Genomic DNA, 17,753 nt, shown 5'->3' on the forward strand with positions numbered 1-17,753 from the left:
AAATCAATTTGTCTAACATTACCAATGTGTTCAATCTATTATTAATAACTCCAGATATTGTCTCGTTTCAGCAAATGTTACTATTACCATTTCCACAGTTCATTTGTCTCCACACCCAAATGATCAAACTTGCATTGCCACACTAGGCGCTAGCTGGGAAATCGAGTCGCACATGTTCAGCTATAACTCAAGCAAATTACTTAGTAGAATATCCAGTATTGATGTACAATATCATGTATAGAAAGGAGCGGCTGGTTTAACATTGTACCTGTAGCTCGGCACTTGCAAGTACAGCATTGCAGATTAGATAATGAATGGGGTTCAGGGTGTCTGTACCACCATTTCTCCCTTCCTCTGTTGCTCCATACAGGTCTTAATCAGTTCCTCCCACACCATTTATGACGCCTCACCTCCAACTATGAACCTCCAACTATGAATAAAACAACTTGTCGTAAATAATGTGTTCAGATATTGGGCAGAATGCATAAGAATAACAAAAAAAAGTTTTTTCGCTGATGTGTTTGATCTTTAGCTCTGTGCTGCTGTTCAGCCACCGCTTGGGGCCGTAGATGCAAACTGACTGAAGATTGTACTCAACCGTTGGGCTGTTTCCTGTCTCACACCTATAGGAACGTGAATTTGCATGAGGAACATGAGCGTGTGGCGATGTGTGTATGAGAAAATGGCGAAAACAAGAAAAGGAATAGTTGATAACGCAGTCATAGCTGCAGGTTTGGCTCACAAACCTTGAATTTCAAGCATTTCAGCACTGTTGAACACAAATTTACCCGTTGTCTATGTGTACAGCCCCATTACAAATAAACCAATACTGCCTTGTCCAATCACGGCAAGAGAGTGCATATTAAGGAAGCAAGCAAAAAGAGAATAGAGACAAAGAAGAGCCTCTGTAAAGGACAGTTCCATTACTGGGGAGTAATTACGCTGGCACAAGACATTGATCAATCAATAATAGATATACTAATAATTCATGCACTACTCATGCATCTCAATTAACCCCTAAGAAACTCAGGTACGGAGAAATTAGTTAAGGGTAATACATTTGTAACAAAACAGCAATTAATGTTGCTTTATTAGTGAGAAAGAATGGGAGGCTGAATTGTTTGTGTACCTGGTAATAATTTATCACAATCACCTGTTTATTTCTTGTGGCTTAAACAAGAACTAATGTTATCCAATCAGCAGGCCACTGCTGCTGTAAGCAGTGGAAATAGCCATAACAATGAATATGGGATTAGATGCCACACTAATACTGTATGTCTATGGGATGATGATAATAAAGGCACACTGGGTCAAAGCACAGCTGCAGAGCACTTTCACATCTACAAAAGCAGCATCAGTTGTTCATTTGGAACAAATGGAGGAAGAACTGGGTGCTCAGCATGTGCAGTGATAGCTACCATGGCGGAACAGATTATTTTTTTTTCCTTCTCTCTATTTTGAAGCACTTGTTATTTTTAAATTTAATATATGTTTATTTATTATTTCACACAACACACAAACACACAAGCGTTCCATTTGCATGACAGTGCTTGATTTGCTTTAATTATGAACAGCTGTCACCTGTACGCTGAAGAAGACATGAGCTGAAACGTTTTGTTGTGAGTAGCGTAACTCCATTAGGGAATGGGGCAGTGAGTAGTGTGTATGTGCATGTGTGCATGTGTGTAATGTATTACTGTATTACTCACATTGTGGAGACCTTACTTGTACGAACAAAATAATGCAGGTCCCCAGTGGTTATGGTTTGGCTAATTCTCCAGGAAATGAATGCAAGTCTATGTAATGTCCCCAAAAGTGATTAAAACCTAACGTGTGTGTGTGTGTGTGTGTGTGTGTGTGTGTGTGTGTGTGTGTGTGTGTGTGTGTGTGTGTGTGTGTGTGTGTGTGTGTGTGTGTGTCTGCATGTGTCTGGCAAGTGAGTGGCTGAGTGAGAGAGCCAGCCATAAGTCGTCAGTTTTGCAGTAAATGCAGGTTACAGTTGTCAGTAAATAAAAGCTGAAGCTTCTCAAGACTAAAGTGAACTTCCTGTGTGTTGTTTCCCACCTGCTGGGAAAGTGAAGGGGGTTAGGCCTGAAGCAAGAATCGACTTTGGCCCAGGAGGAAAACAAATTTCTCCAACGACTACGGTCTGGAAGCTGAGCAGGAAAAGGCCAACAGTTTGTTTCTTCTCTGCATTACAAAAGAATAAAGATTCATCAAAAGTGAACTTCAGTTCATCCTCTGCTGAACACACAGAACAGTTCATGACTTACAACATGCAGCATGAAAAACATCTCCATCCAGGGCCTTGTTTGGTTGAGCAGATGGCTGTATGGTGGCCTTCAGGTCATTGATCCTTTTAGGACACATAGAAAATATTTATAATCAGAACATATTCAAATGTGCGTGTTGCCATAGAGGCATAACAAGCACATAGCTTTAACACATCGGGTTGCAGTGATCCTCAAATGAGGTTTGTTTTTGTTGTATTTGTTATATCAAATGTTGCACCTTGTCATCAACTTCATGCAGTCCCCCCAAAACATGATTACATAAGACAGTACACACTACAGGATGAAGAAGAGTGGAGGAGAAGGAACCACATTTCAAAATTTAAGATGATGAAGTCCCCAAGCATTATCCTGGCAAAGGTACACACACCCCTGTAAAACAGAGAGCAGTTTGCTCCAGTTCTGACTTCATTCGGTGGATTTCTCTGGGCTGCCTCACATAAAAGGTTCACATAAGGCCCTTATCCTCTTCTATAGATAAGGCTTTAATGAGACAGTGTAAAAAATTCCAGAGCAATTAGAGCGTTAATGGATTTGTCAGTGAAACTGAGCAGGCTGAATGACCATAAGTATGTGACGCCATCTAGCGGGTGTCGCATCCGAGCAACTTTTGGAGGGAGGGAGGGAGAGAGAGAGAGAGAGAGAGAGAGAGAGAGAGAGAGAGAGAGAGATGGTGTGTGTGTGTGTGTGTGTGTGTGTGTGAGAGAGAGAGAGAGAGAGAGAGAGAGAGAGAGAGAGAGAGAGAGAGAGATGTGGTGTGTGTGTGTGTGTGTGTGTGTGTGTGTGTGTGTGTGTGTGTGTGTGTGAGAGAGAGAGAGAGAGAGAGAGAGAGAGAGAGAGAGAGAGAGAGAGAGAGAGAGTGAGAGAGAGAGGGAAGGGGGGCAGAGGAGCATTTTCTGCTGTTTCTTCCCGCCTGCCCCCTCCCCAAACACTGACCCCTTGACTCCTAATTAAGGAGGAAGTCTGTGTGGCAAATGAGCTGGCAATATGGCAGGGGAGACCCTGGTGTTTTAAGGGGACATATTGGCCTCCTCACATAAGACATAATAAAACCAAATGGGCTCCAACCCAACTGGCCTCCCTCTGAAACTATTTGATTTGCACACAACCGGGAGAGTGCGACTAATCCAATCCAATTTCCGGACACACAGAGACTCGGTGATTCATTGGAAAATCACGAGAGACAAACTGTGGAGCAGCGCTGCCATACCTCCTGGCATTTCTAATTTCAATAAAGATCCCAGGAACCATTACAGCTGCGCTGAGGGCGCCTCAGAGCGTCCATAACGGCGGAGGCACCTGCGCTGACTGCCGAGGGCTTTTTGCAAGGGAGTCGTGTTCGGAGAAAACGGCTTCTGTTGACGTCAAATGGCTGTGTGAATATGTGAAGGACTTTACCGCATGTGCTGGTAAGACAGAGCCGACCGGAGATGCCAGTTCTGAGCAATTGAGCACCGAAATCCTCAGCAGACAATTAACCCGAGAGGCTGCCGCCGGGCTTTTCAATTAGCCAAGACCGTAAAATATGATTATATTTGAAACTTTAATTGATGCTCCCCTTCTCCAAACTCGTTGTGAATTGATTATTTAGTTGTCAGGGCGAGAGAGCGACGCTGCATCCCGCTGCTGACAGAGAGACTACTTGTACCGCCGTCACAACTGTGCCAAGAGACAGAGAGTCTTTGAAAGCCACCGGAGCGGACCCGAGCAGCATATCAATCAGCGTCCCGGAGCGTCTCGCTGGGTTCGCGCCGGCGATTAAAGACATTGTTTTAAAGGTGCGTGTGTGTGTGTGTGTGCGTGTGTGAGTGAGTGTGTCTGTCTGTCTGTCTGTCTGTCTGTCTGTCTGCGTGCGTGCGTGTGTGGGAAACACGGAGGAGAAAATGGCACTTTTTTCGTATGAGGAAGGAAAGACAGCAACAGTCAGCGGCAAACAAATGTAAAACCCAGTCCTCCTCATCTGGCCACGGGTGCGCACCGGCGAAGAGGCGCAGGACCCGCAGGATCATCGATTCGCACTTTGTGGTCTTGCGCTGCGTATGTGACAAGAGCAGAGAGGAAGCAGTGAACGGTGGGATTAACGGGTGCCTCTCCTAAACGAAAGACTCAGATTATTTAACCATGAGCGCCAGGATATTGTTTTTGCTTGTTTGTTCTGCGGCATATTTCGCTGGGCTGCAGTGCGCCTCGCCAAGGATCACAGCGGGGATGGTTCCCCCCACCGCCGGCTTCAGCAACATCAGCAACGGCGGCGGTGGCGGCGGCACCAGCGGGGAAACCGGAGGCAAAAGAGACTTGACCCAAACCATAAACTCCAGGCTCAAGCGAAAAACCCTGGCTGTGGATTTTGCGGTCCCTTCTCTGTTGCGCTATTACCTGGCGGAGTTCATAAAGAGACCCCTGAACGGCGACTGTCAGACTTTTCGCGGATGTTACATGGTGCGCGCAAACTTGAAAATGGACTGCATACCTTTGCAGAAAACCATATCTACTTTTGTGGACACTACGTCTGACTCTGGACTGAGAAACATGTCCGCTAATGGGCAGCTCCCCTTCTTCTATAAGCGGCCGCTGTCCAAAGTTCTGAAATTGGGCTTGACGAAAGCCAGCAGGAAATCAAACCAAGTTGTGGTGGAAATAGGAGAGGACATAGTCAGGACGGGATGCGGGGGGCTGTCTGTGTACGAGGAGGCCCCAGTATTCACCCTGGAAATGGACCTCACAGCTATTCTGGAGTGGTGGCTGGGCGCAGAGGGGGGCCGGCTCAGGGTCCGACTCATGCCCGAGAAAAAGGCGCAGGTGCCCGGGGTAGAGGATCGGTACACAGCGGCCATACGCGCCGCAGACCCGCGCCTCTTTCTTCAGATATCCTCCCGGGGTGAGTTGTTCTTTTTCTCTCCCCCCTCCCTCTATTCCTCTCTCACTTATCTCGTGTTGCTCTCACACTCAGCAGGCCGACCCCCCCCCCCCCCCCTTCAGTGTTGTGCTTTGAGTTCTGCTGTGATTAATTTCTGATGGTGAAGTCGGTGTGCTTAAAGATGCGTGCACTGGCTGCCTTTCATGGTGGAATGAGCGTGTGAATAAATGTCAGCACATGGAGAAAGACCTGACGATTTTACACGGAACTGATGGGAAACTGATGACTGAAGTGTGTGTGTGTGTGTGTGTGTGTGTGTGTGTGTGTGTGTGTGTGTGTGTGTGTGTGTACGTGTGCGTCAGGAGAAAATAACACTTAGGGATCTATGCATTGAGGTCCGCTGGAGAGATTCAGACTCTCCACACTCCCGTTCTATTATTGATGCCCACAGCAACGCTGAGAGTTGCATGTTGATTATTCCAAAACTCTTTGATTATTTCCAGCTGGCATCCACGTTGTGTATATGCACCATCTTTAGAGGCTTCTATCGTTATCAGTTCTGATATGTTAATTATTATTTAATTTGGAGGGAAAGAGAGGCCTCTTTTGCCTGATAGTAGCATGCGTAATAACATGCGTGTACATTGCCCCAGCAGGGCTCTCTCACTCCATCGGTTTCTCCTCAACGTTGCCTTCTCAATTCCCCGACCCACCCAGTGCTGAAGGAAGGTTGGAGATTTAAGAGAACGGGCTTTATTTTGATTAGGCACAAATTAAGCCGTTATCTCCAAGAAAGCTTTAGCACTCAATACTCGAGGGCCCTTCCCTCGTTCTTCTGAGCATCGGCACAATCAGTGTAATTGCTTAATCACTTTGATGAGGGAGGCTGGCCCAGAAAAAAATGCAACGGAACCTATCAGACAAAAGCAAGGCAGAGGCGCCTCAGCTGGAAGCCCCCTGCAGGCGTGCGTGCACGTGGAGACGAACGAAACTCAGACTCCAATAACGGCATATAATGTAGCAAGTTGTTAAATTTTGTGTGGGTTGCATGACTTTTTATCAGAAATAATGACATGACATGTGTTGTAAGAAGGGGTTAATTAAGTGCATCAGCGCGTTTCAACTGTGAATGTTAGTGCAAAGATGCACATAGGTGGTTTATACAGCTGCAACTGTGGCAGAGAAGCATCTGAATGGACCACCCCTGCAGCTCCCAGCAGGCATTCAAACAACACAGCTGGGAGAGTTTGCAGGTGGGAAGCCAGCGGGGGATGATGCCTTGGTTTTTTATACCATAATTGTTTATCAGGACGCCCCTTTTTCATCATAACCACAGAGGTGCTCTTTAGCAAAGCACCCTGAAACTGTTAGAGTGGAGCTGCTCAGTGGCCAGTAGATCCAGCTGTGAACGTGTGCAACTGTGTGATTGGAAAAACAGCAATTGTGCTCAGCAGACCCACTCGTTGTAACCAAAGGTTTGGGAGTAGAAAAAGCTTTGCTTGGGCTGAGGTTGAAACATGCAAAGCTCTGAAATCTCAATGAAACATGTTGTGTTTCTGCAAGACTCTTGAAATGACATCATCTGCCTTTTCAGCAAAATCTTGCCCTAAACATAACCAAGTTGTCTTTGTCCCAAATTTACACCCATGCGCTGCTGTCTAGTTCTTTTATTCTGGATGGACATAATGTGTCCACTGCAGCTCCCAGCAGGCATTTCAGCCTACACAGCTGGTGGTGTTTGCAAGTGGGAGGCCAGCCAGGAATGTTTTTTTAAGTGGATTTTCTCACTTTCTCATTGAAACCACTGAGGTACTCTACCGAACTGACTAACCAAACCATAGCTGTGCGAGACCTGAGCAGTTTTATTTTTGCAGCAGTGATTTGAAACAGTTTTGGAAGACACAGACAACATTGTTGTCCTGCTGATAGGGATCAGATCAGAAATCCCTTCTACGTGTCGTTCAGGAGAGCAGCTACAGATGGCTTCTTTTGTTGTCTGATTTGGAGGACTTGTTGGTATCTGTAGTCCTCTGCAAACTGTCAGTGGCTGAGCAGGGAATGATAGTCTGTGATGAAGCACTGACGTGCTACTGCATATCCAGGGAGAGCACTGTGTTGTGCAGCAATTTGTGGTCACAGAGGAAACTGCAAACACATCACAAAAGAAGCGGGTGTAAAAATGAAGACCATTTCGAAACAGCCCTTTGAATGATCAAACTTTGAAACATTAAATCCAATATAATATATAAAAGCAATGAAGAGATAAGATCACAATGTATTATTTTAGCTTCATTCATGAGGGAGTGCAAAGAGTGCCGCTCTCATTTCAATGAATAGGCTGCCTCCATGATCATTTCTCTTATTTTATATCTCCTCCATTCGTCATCCTCACATAATCCAGAAACTGATCAAGTCTTTAATCATCAAGGAAGTGTTCTGCTCAGAGGAGCAAACAGAGGAGACTTCCTGGAGGAAGCCTCAGCAAGAAAATACTGTATAAGGGCATCCATTAATTTGGAATGCGTTATGATGGAGGATAAAGCAGGAGATATAACAGCATTATTTGTACAACATAGAAAAAACTTGTGCAGACACTTACATATCTTTGTCAGTCCAATGTGTTACATATATATCTGTATCACTTCTGTATTTATAGATTATATTACCAGCTCCACGATCAAATGCTGTCAGAAATTAGATTAACAAACAATTTTGATTGATGGTAAAAACAAAATGAAAAAAAAATGCTCATACAACATAATATACGTCACTTTCAGCCTCCTCATTGTGCAGTCTTTCTCCTCACTGTTGTTTTGCTTTGCTGTCTTTGTTTCAAAAAAAAAAAAGAAAAAAGGTTGCGATGGCTGTCAGAGTGATTAGCACTGTCACCCCCCGCCCATCAACATTCAAGTTTGGCGCCTTTATAATTGGATTGATTGCCCAATGTCAGCTGGGAGAGGATAATTTGATATTACAGTTAGCAGAACATTATTGTGATAATATAATGTCATGATATCGTTCTACATATTTATGATGTCCACATTAGTAATTCAAGGCAATCTGTTATTAAACCAAATAACAGCGAGTGAAAGTGAAAGTTCCGCCTTGACCTTGTGAATGGCAATGTGACAAAACAATCTCGAGTCAAGGCCCACTCACTTATTTGCCTTCACCTGTGGAAGGAGTTTGCTCAGTTGTCATGGAGATGGCTCAGATGTCACATGATGAAATCTTTGGTCATGTGATAACAGGAAGCTGTACAGTGTTCTATAGACTTTTGCATGCATTTACCACATTGTGCAGCCATTGTGTAACACATTGTTACTAATAACATCGCCACATTGTAGGTTCAGCTGTTGCCTCCTTTCATTTGATCGTCCGAGAGGAACAAAGTGACAGTTGTCATGAGTCGCAGAGGCAGACAGAAGTCCACCCTTTGGTTCCACAGGTGGACTCACAGTGTATGCCCGCTGCGTAGTAGATTACTCTGCTCCATGTTTGCAGAGTTGCACTTATTATCCTGGCAGGTTATTACACTATGAGACACAATATACAAGACACAATTGTGTTTACACGCTGTTGATGCACAGACAGACACGAGCCTTCACACTTGCTCACACACATACACACACACACACACACACACACACACACACACACGCTCCTTTCTGCGTCACACAATCCATCCTCCACATAGGATGACTCAACTCGAGCCTCCAAAGTGTGTTGTCTCGCTCTATCAGCTTCTTTACACCCCTGATTGGCCGCCGTTTGCCATTTTTCTCTGTAATGTGCGTGTTACACGTGTTTTTTCCAGCCTCTGGTAAGATGCTTGCGATTAGCATGAAATAAATACCAACCATGGCAACCGGAATAATTTGACGATCAGCCAACTATGCCTATGGGAATCAAAGCATTAAACTCTGCGCAGTGCATTTATACTCAATCGCCCTATGGGGGAGATCATTAATGAGGAAAGCTTCTATGAGCTATAGCGTAGGAGAGGGGAAAACAGCGCTGGGCAGGTGTGATAAAGAGTTGACCTCTACTTTATTAACCTTTGTTATGTTCACCAAGTGGTGCCATAAATAGGTTGCAAGAGAATCATTAAATGATCTCAGCATTGGAAGCAGGAGGAAGTGGGGACCTCTGCTTCATTAACCTGCATACATGCTGCCGAGCTGTTTAAGATGTTCATGCACTTCGGCACACCATTAGCAACGAGTGTCTTTGTCGATGTGCCGAGCTGAATGTGATTGGAGCCCTGAAGTAAAAGACTGCTACCATCATCCTTTAGTGGAACAACTGAATGCGTTCAGGCTTTTCTCCCCATGTTTGCCCCTCAGCTCTGCCCCAAATGCAAACACACACTCTTATGATTTTCTATTGAGCATCTCGCATTCCCAGTCTGCTATTTCCTTTGAGAGGCTTAAAACCAAATCCTGGTGTGTGGATGTTTTAGCCGTTAGGCAAATATCGCAATTTCTTCTGAATCATAAAGAAAGTCAACAGTAAATTTCTAAAGTTAGATTACACGCTTGGTACTTTGTTGTTGCCTGCAGCCCTTTTGGATAAGGTTTCTTCATGAAAGATGAATGCACTTTTAATTTTATCCATCCGAAAAGGTTTATCTTTTTCTCCTTACAAACTAGCTGCCATGTTAACCTTGAGACAAGTTGCAGTATTTTCAGTGAGGGTGTGAAAGAGTGAGGTCTGTCTTGTTTTTGGAGGCAAGTCATTGACGTTGCTGCTTTTTTTGTAGTTATATTAAACGCTTTAATATTCACACTGAACTTGTAAACAAGGACAGACTGACAAGCAATTTTATCATTATTCATCATTACTTTTTGAATATATTACTTGAATTAGGCAGATTTTGATTAACTTTAGTTAAACATGATGTGCCGTTTTTTGTTGTAATGATTCTTTTTTGTGTGTGAATGTGACGATGAATTTGAATTAGGGATTACAGGTCTTTACTGGAGAAAAAAAATCCAAATTAAATTAGTGACCCAACAGTCAGACCTGTCATTGAGCTGAATATCTTTTAGTTTTGGATCAGTGGCTTTGCCTTGGGTCCAGGATATTGCGATTGACTTTTTTTTTTTTTTTTTACTACTTTATAACATGTCATTGCTCAAACTAACTGATTAATCAAGAAAGGAATCAATGATGGAAATAATTGTTGGTTGCAGCCCTAGCTTGGTTTTTCATTTCAAATAATGCTGCTGGGAGGAGTGGTATGGTGTCTTCGCACAGTCACTTCACACAGCACATCAACATGCGGCTCAGGTGAGTGTGAGTGGTTGTAATTCTGTGTGTGTTTGACCTGCGGTGACCTGTCCTGATTGTACTCTCTGCCTCTCGCGCCAGCTTGAGCTTGGACATGGTTAGATGATTCAGTGATGATCAAAACTGAAAATAGTTGCAGCCCTAATCTGATAAAACTTATTACACCTGCATCTCCTCCTTCCTATGGACACACTTTGGAACAATGTTAGCATCCACAAGGTTATTAACACCATGTGACATCTCAAACTTCACCAGCCTCTCCAACCATGCTTTGATCATAGTCAGCGCAGCATCCAGAGCAGCAATGACATTGTCCTGCTTAAAGGCTTAGAATCGTCCACCAACTTCAATCTAATCTTGAGACTTGAAGGAGCTGTCATCCTGTTGTGTCACACAACAGTTGGCAGGGGCGCTCAAGTGGGGGGATTAGGGGCATGAGTACACAGAGCCGTCACAAACATACTAGAATATATAGTCTTGGATTTGGGGAGGGGCTCATGGAGAATGCCTCTGTACAGGGTCCTGAATTTACGCCAGTGACAGATTGGCAATGCTAGAGAGAAATGGCAATACAGGACCCTCCCCACCCTGATTAAACTGAATATAATTTGGGGCTGACCTGTGAAAACCTCATTTAAATGTAGAGCTGCAACTAATGGTTTTTCTCATTCGTTGTAGATTAACCTATTGAACTATTGATTAATCATTTAGTGTTAAAAACTTGGAAAGCAATGTTGCAAACATCCATCAAAAGCTCCCAGAGCCAAAGGTGATGTCTTTATTTATTTATTTTTTTTCCAAGTGCAAAAGTCAAAAATAAAAAAAAAAAAACTTAAAAACTGCAAAAGAATCAGCAAATCCAGACACTGGAGAGCTGAGACGAGCGAACTTTTGGAATTTTTGCAGCGTAAATGACAAATGATTGATTGCCAATATTGTTGCTGATGAATCTTCTGTGGTTGACTAATTAAATAATCAATTGTTTTAGTGCCATTTGAAAGTCAGCCTGGGCGATGCTTGAGCACCTTCTAGCCTTTTCTCTTTCATGCCAATACCACCTCCCATAAAGCATCTCAGAGCTGTCATTTGTGGATCCAGACTTTCTCACTTCTTGGACCAAGATGGGAGAGCTCAGGCGCTTTGTGTGGTGAAGTTTGAGTGGTATCATTCCCAGATGGAGTCAACCAGAGGAATAAACATGGTGTGTAAACACTTTGATGGCTAAATGCTGCTTAATGATACAGTGCACCTGTTGACCTTTCATTTAGTGTGTGCAGGTGGAAGGCTACAAGCCACAGGAAAAGTGACATGACATTGGAACTGAGTGGGTGGACTCGTAGCAATCAATGAGAGTCCTGACATTTTAAGCTTGTATCAATCAGCCGCTAATGGGAAAATCAATAGGAAGCCAGAATGACATTGCCACTTTATTATTTATGCATTTCTATGATCAATTCACTCAAAGAGTCGGTGACGCGTCGTGACACCCTGGTGGGCCACAAGGACCTGCGCAGCTGATCGATGCTGTAAGAGTGTAATCAAATGCACATGTGACTCTGAGTGTAATCAAATGCACGTGTCTCAGTGTTAGCTGCTAACTAGGCTTGATTTCATGACAGATTTGTAGATGCAATCTTAGAGGTGAGACAGCGAGGAATTCAAAAGGAGAGGAAGAAGCTATTCTGCTGCGGCTCTCCAGTCTTTTTCACGCCGCGATAAGTGCTGAGGTTGTCTAGCAGTGATGTGAGTGTCAGATTTTTTATCATGAGTAGCTAGATTCATTGATTCATTCGTCTTTACAAATGGGAATAATGAGACGTTCACAGAAGCTGCAACATAAACACCTTGAGGCTATTTGGCGTTTTCAGTGCTCCAAAATCAGTTCTGCTTGACTGAGCTAACTGAGTACAGCTTAATGATATCATTACCACCCTGTGCAGTCGCCACTGTACTGTACATACAGTACGTCATGAAGTCTTGCAAACATAGCACTTTCCATTGCAATGGCCCCGAGTTAAGAAAACAGCGATTCTCAATGTCATCATGTCCAATATGGATGGTTGAAAATGAACGGCTTTTAATGAGATGCCCCGTGAACCTGCTTAAATTAACTTCTGACAGTCCCATTCAACAGGACTTCTGTCAGCATAATGAGACGGTTTGGGGAGATTTTTTCTTGACTTAAAGGAAGAGAAGAAATCATTTATATGTCTGCCTGAGCTGGTGAAATATACAGCCTGTGCACTGGCCCTCACATTATTTGGCTCCATCTCAAGAGCTAGGGGAGCGCAACTGTTGCCCAAAGAGACAAGCTGTTAGTATTCTGTAGCCGCCATACTTAAAATAAAATATGAAAATGTGAAGCTGGCCAAATTGGGAGCTACGGGTAAACACCTTGACAATGTAAACAGCAGCTAATGCCTTTTATGATATTAATCACTCTCATTGTGGTTAATGCTTGTGTCACTGTTTTGTAAATTAGCTAGACTCAAGGTGACTTTGACTGTGATTTCCCTTTTCACTTCTTATTCAGCAGCCTTTATTCCCCACTTCTTTCCCCTGATGTTTTAGTTATTTATGCCACTTGCTTGTTCTTTCAAAAAAAACGCAAGCTGCCTTTATGATTAATGGTGATGCTTATGGGAGGCCTCGGTGCGGGAGTTTAGCTTGGAGCTAGGTGTGGAGAGGAATGTGTACTGTACAGGAGCTCAATGTGAAGCTCTTGCCCTGAGATGATCCACTTCCATAATGGGAGAAATAAGTGATGTGCATAAATGAGCAGTCACACTTTTCTGGAAGTTACATACGGTACACTGGGTAGATATCTATTTTTGTATGTGTTTGCCAATTTAAATGCCATGATGCCACACAGGCCCATTTGAGTTAATTTCTACCCTTTTAAGCAAACTGTATTGGTGTACATTTTACCCATATGTATATACATAGGGGACCAAACATTGATGCACTTCCTGTAAGATATTCTCTACATTGCAAATCACAGTTTGAAAGTTGAATCAAAGCCTCCCTTTCACAGTCTAAACATAAAGCAACCAATCATAATTAAGAAACAACTATTGTATTGGATCATATAAACCTGTTCAGGATATTATGTCCACCAACGTATGGATTTATAATTTGTGAATGCAATTACTGCAAAGTGAACTCCCATTTCAAATGTATGTTAATTTGCTCAAAGCTTAAAAAACCCCCCAAAAAACCATGTTTGATTCAAAGACGCATATGATATTCACTGCCTGTGTAGCTGTATAGTCTTTACACCTAAAAGAAAGAAAGACATCCCTTTATTAGTCACATACACACAGAGTTACAGAGGGGGGAAACTGCACACGCCATGCATTTTGTGAAATTCGTTTCTCCACATTTAACCCATCCCGTCACGTCCTTCCTCCGGTGCGGTGGGCTGCCAGCCGACAGCGGCGCCCGGGGACCCAGTTCTCGTTTGTCACCATTGATCAGGTGGTGATCTTCTTGCATGTTTTTAGTGGGGGTTTTTTAAGGAGGATACCCCGGGTGAACACAGGGAGAACATGCAAACTCCACACGCCATCAGCGCCCACACTGGGACCTTCTAGCTGTGAGGCAACAGTGTTACCACCTGTGCCACCGTGCCACCCAAAACAACAAGCAATGTATAATACAATACACAAGGAAAAGAGGATTTCTACTCCATCGTCATTGCCAAAGACATCTTCTAAATTACAACAATATTTCTTTCATATTTGATATACTCCCATAAACATATGATACGCATATCTTCATCATTCAGGGTCCTCTCTAAATGAGGTCACATGGATATGGAGCCATCTGCGTTTCCTACTGCTTGTATCCTCTCATTCCTCATTCATTTCCTGTCAGTAACTAACTTGGAGGGTAAGATGAAAAGAAATGAGGAAAATAAACAAGAGCAGCAGATAGAAACAGACAGACTTGTAACAATAAATTGCCTTAGGTCTCAAAATGTCTCTTCAAGATTTGTATCTATGTAAATAAGGATAACATAAGGCAGGAAGTGAGTAAACAGAGATATGTAAACATAGACATAATGTGGGCTTTAAAACTATGAACTCTGTGAACTTCAAAACCTTTGTTATAGCCATAGAACTAGAAATAGAAAAAAAAATTCTCCTGTCCTTATTGGTTGTTGCTGAACGATCTAGATATTGAACTTTAAAGAGCACTACGTTTGGGGCAGTGTTTGTTTGGACCTGAACTGTGTTCTGCAGCTACCTGCTATGTTATCTGTCGCCTGTTTAGTGCTGGCAAATAGCTTTTCATAGAACTGATGACAAACTTGAGGTGGTAACTCCTCCTGGGTTCATCATAACACGATTTCATGGAGCGTAATATAAAAATATTGATTAGTGCAGTTTTAATGAGCTTGGCATTAAAAGTGTACATGCAGATAGGAGTGCTGGATTTCCTCAAAGATCCTTCCAGAAGACTTCCATGCAGCTTATTTCTTACAATATGCGCACAGCTGGCAAGATGGCAGTACAAAAATCAAAGGAAAGGAAGACTGTATCAAGAAGGAACCATTTTAAGGATAGCGGAACACATCCATTGTCTTTCCCGTCCAGTGAAGCACTACAGCTAACCTTTTTTTCTGTTGTCAGCCTGGTTTTCACACATCTCAACCCAAACTCACATTTGAGATAAATCAAAACAGTCCTTGTGATGTGTGAGCATGATGCATCAGACAGGAACACAGAGAATCTGAAGAAAGGCTCCCAGCAATCACCTGGACATTAACAGATGTGGCGCAGTCACCATGCACACAAAGCGTGGCTGCCTTTGAGGAGCAGCCTGAATGCTCTCAGGCCACATCCCCAGCTCCCTTTATGATCTGTAATGGGATTGTTGAGGAGCGCCAGCAGCATCCTCATCACAGGACAAAACCCACTTAATGGGATATGATTCGCCATGAAAGGGCGAGGAAGAGCGGTTTCTCGCTGAACCCGCTTATCCCTTGAAACCTCCATACCCCCAAACCCCCACCCCCTCCATTTACCTTACCAAGTGGAGGCTGGCATGTCGATTCTGCCCTGTATCACTCCTACCATTTCTGTGGCATGGTGTGTGTCTGTGTGTCTGTGTGTGTGTGTGTTGGGGATGAATGCCATGAGAGTTGCTGTTTGTGGCTTATCAGAGCACGAGTCCCAGCATGCTCAGTGGTCTTGACCAGCTCAAGGGATGGAAGCGCAACTTGCTCAGCTGCTGAGATCGCTGGAAGTGAATACCGAGTGGTGCCGCTGCTGTTTTGAACTCACCAGTGCCTCGAGACGGCTTATCTTCTCAGCTTCAGCAGAGAGGAGTGCGCTGAGGAAAAGTTTGATGAAGTCCTAACTTCGACTCATTTCTTGCTCGGCTTTGCTTGTGGGGTTCCAAATAGTTTCACTGTGGCTTTGTTAAGCAACAGTTGCTCGTACCATCCTTCTGATCAAAAAAAAAAAGAAAAGTTGAGTTATTGTTTTTAAAAAGTGACAAATAAAGCCACAAGAAAAGCAGGACAAAGACTGGTTTTACATGTCAAAGCCTGTAAAATAGCTGTATCATGTCTTCTATAGCTGTAGATGAGAAAATAACCCATATGATGTCATCCAGGTGTGGTATGATGTCATCAGTGTTATTGGCTCGTCATGGAGACCGCAGAGTTTTAACAGGAGGTCTGTGTTACAAAGAGAGTGTGTGGAGTTTGAAATATGTGGGTGTTTATCTGATAGGGAAGGTCTAACAAAAGACAGTGTCAAGCTGCATCATGGGAAATGTAGGATTCAGTGTTTTTGGGAGCTCCTCTGACCTTCTGCTGCATCAGTTTTGAACATTCCTTTAAGAGTCAGGGACAGTTCGGTCCTAGATCGCCAGATAACTTGTCAAACTTATAGGACAGATTTTGTCAAGTCTACTTTACAATATATACTTACCTAATATGTGAGTTGATGCAGTTGTTGGTGGCTGTAATCATTCTTTTTCTTTTCCTTTTGGCTGTGAAAGAGCCCTTTGTTGCACTAGAAGAAAGAGGAGACAACATTCACTGTCCTAGTTCTGTGTAAAAAGTCATTAAGCTGAGTTAATAAGATGCTTTTGCAGTCTATGTTAGCCAAATCAAGTTGGTATCTTTGTCCTGTGAGGTGTGGGAAGGTTTGTTGTGGGTGTTTTGTCCCTGCTATGCAATTAACACCAACAAGATTAGCTGTCTATCATGGCTTAGCAAGGAAACCCTGTCCGGGGAAAGAAAAACTAGATAACGTCATACTGAAAAGACTGATTTTGAAACCAAGTCAGTTTGTCTAACGCTGAAGACTGCTGCAGCCTCGTAGCTTCGGCTAAAGACTGTGGATTTTGTTCACTATTTCTTAGAGTGTAGCACAAGTGGACCTGTTCATGGCCACAGTATGGAAAGGTGCAACAGAGCGATCAATATCTCTTTCAATGCACATACATGTATATGCAATATTACAACAGACTTTAAAAAAAAGGTATGGACATAATGGATGCAGTATATTTGGATTTCTTTTTTTTTTCTCCCACTGCTTTTATCTTTCCCCACACCTCTCAGTGCATCATCAGTATGGTAGCATCTGGCTCACCAGTGTCTGTTGGACACTCAAGGACCTTTGAAAGGGTTGTGTTAATCAACTTTCTGTCCCCATTTGCCATGTACATATAATAGCTTGTCAGGGGGCTTTTGTTACCTGAGGGACCCTGACCTTCACTCAGAGCCATACTGTATCCATGTATCCTGCTTTTCCGCAAAAGTGCATTGCATACTCCTCAGGGAACCAGCATTGGCCGGTGTATCTCCTTTTTGTGTGTGAACTGTGCAGAGCTGAAAGGTCTGGAATATTTAACATGTGTTTGTGCATGTGCACAAGATTAGCCATGCTTGTATACATTATGTGTGTGGCCATGAATGTTAATGTCAGAGTGGGCCCTTGTGCGTGAGCTCATGTCAATGAGTGCCTCAGTGTGCACTCATGTCCATACTTGTGTGTGTGTTCATGTGCGCATGTCCACCAGGGAGCACTGGGGTGCTTTCAGGCAACATGAAGCCTCCTCCTTCTCTGTCAGATCTTGCTTAAACAGTGAGCTGGGGCCAGCAGCTAGCAGCCACATCAGCAGTGCAACATGGGGTGGAGAGAGGTGAGGGTGGGGGTGGGTGTCGGGGGGCGGGATCAGTGCCTCTGATTTTTTACTCAGTGCCAGCTGGACAACATCATGTTGACCTTGCCATACTTGCACTGAGTCCATGAAATCAAGTCACGGCCATGGCCTCAGCACCCTTAACTCCAACA

The 17,753-nt window shown here is 43.6% G+C and overlaps 1 protein-coding gene across 2 annotated transcripts in view; it reads left to right on the forward strand.

Annotated features, from left to right (window-relative positions):
• Positions 1–3,534: 3,534 nt before the first annotated feature.
• Positions 3,535–17,753, forward strand: part of alk (ALK receptor tyrosine kinase) — a 320,126-nt gene continuing 305,907 nt past the window's right edge. For both annotated transcript variants that reach the window (XM_070980114.1, XM_070980115.1), the window contains exon 1: positions 3,535–5,169. In XM_070980114.1, coding sequence (XP_070836215.1) covers positions 4,413–5,169 — 757 coding nt within the window. In that variant the 5' untranslated portion in view covers positions 3,535–4,412. The remainder of the gene's footprint in view (positions 5,170–17,753) is intronic.

This window comes from Chaetodon trifascialis, chromosome 14, assembly GCF_039877785.1.
Source record: "Chaetodon trifascialis isolate fChaTrf1 chromosome 14, fChaTrf1.hap1, whole genome shotgun sequence".
In the NCBI taxonomy this organism is placed as follows: Eukaryota; Metazoa; Chordata; class Actinopteri; order Chaetodontiformes; family Chaetodontidae; genus Chaetodon; species Chaetodon trifascialis.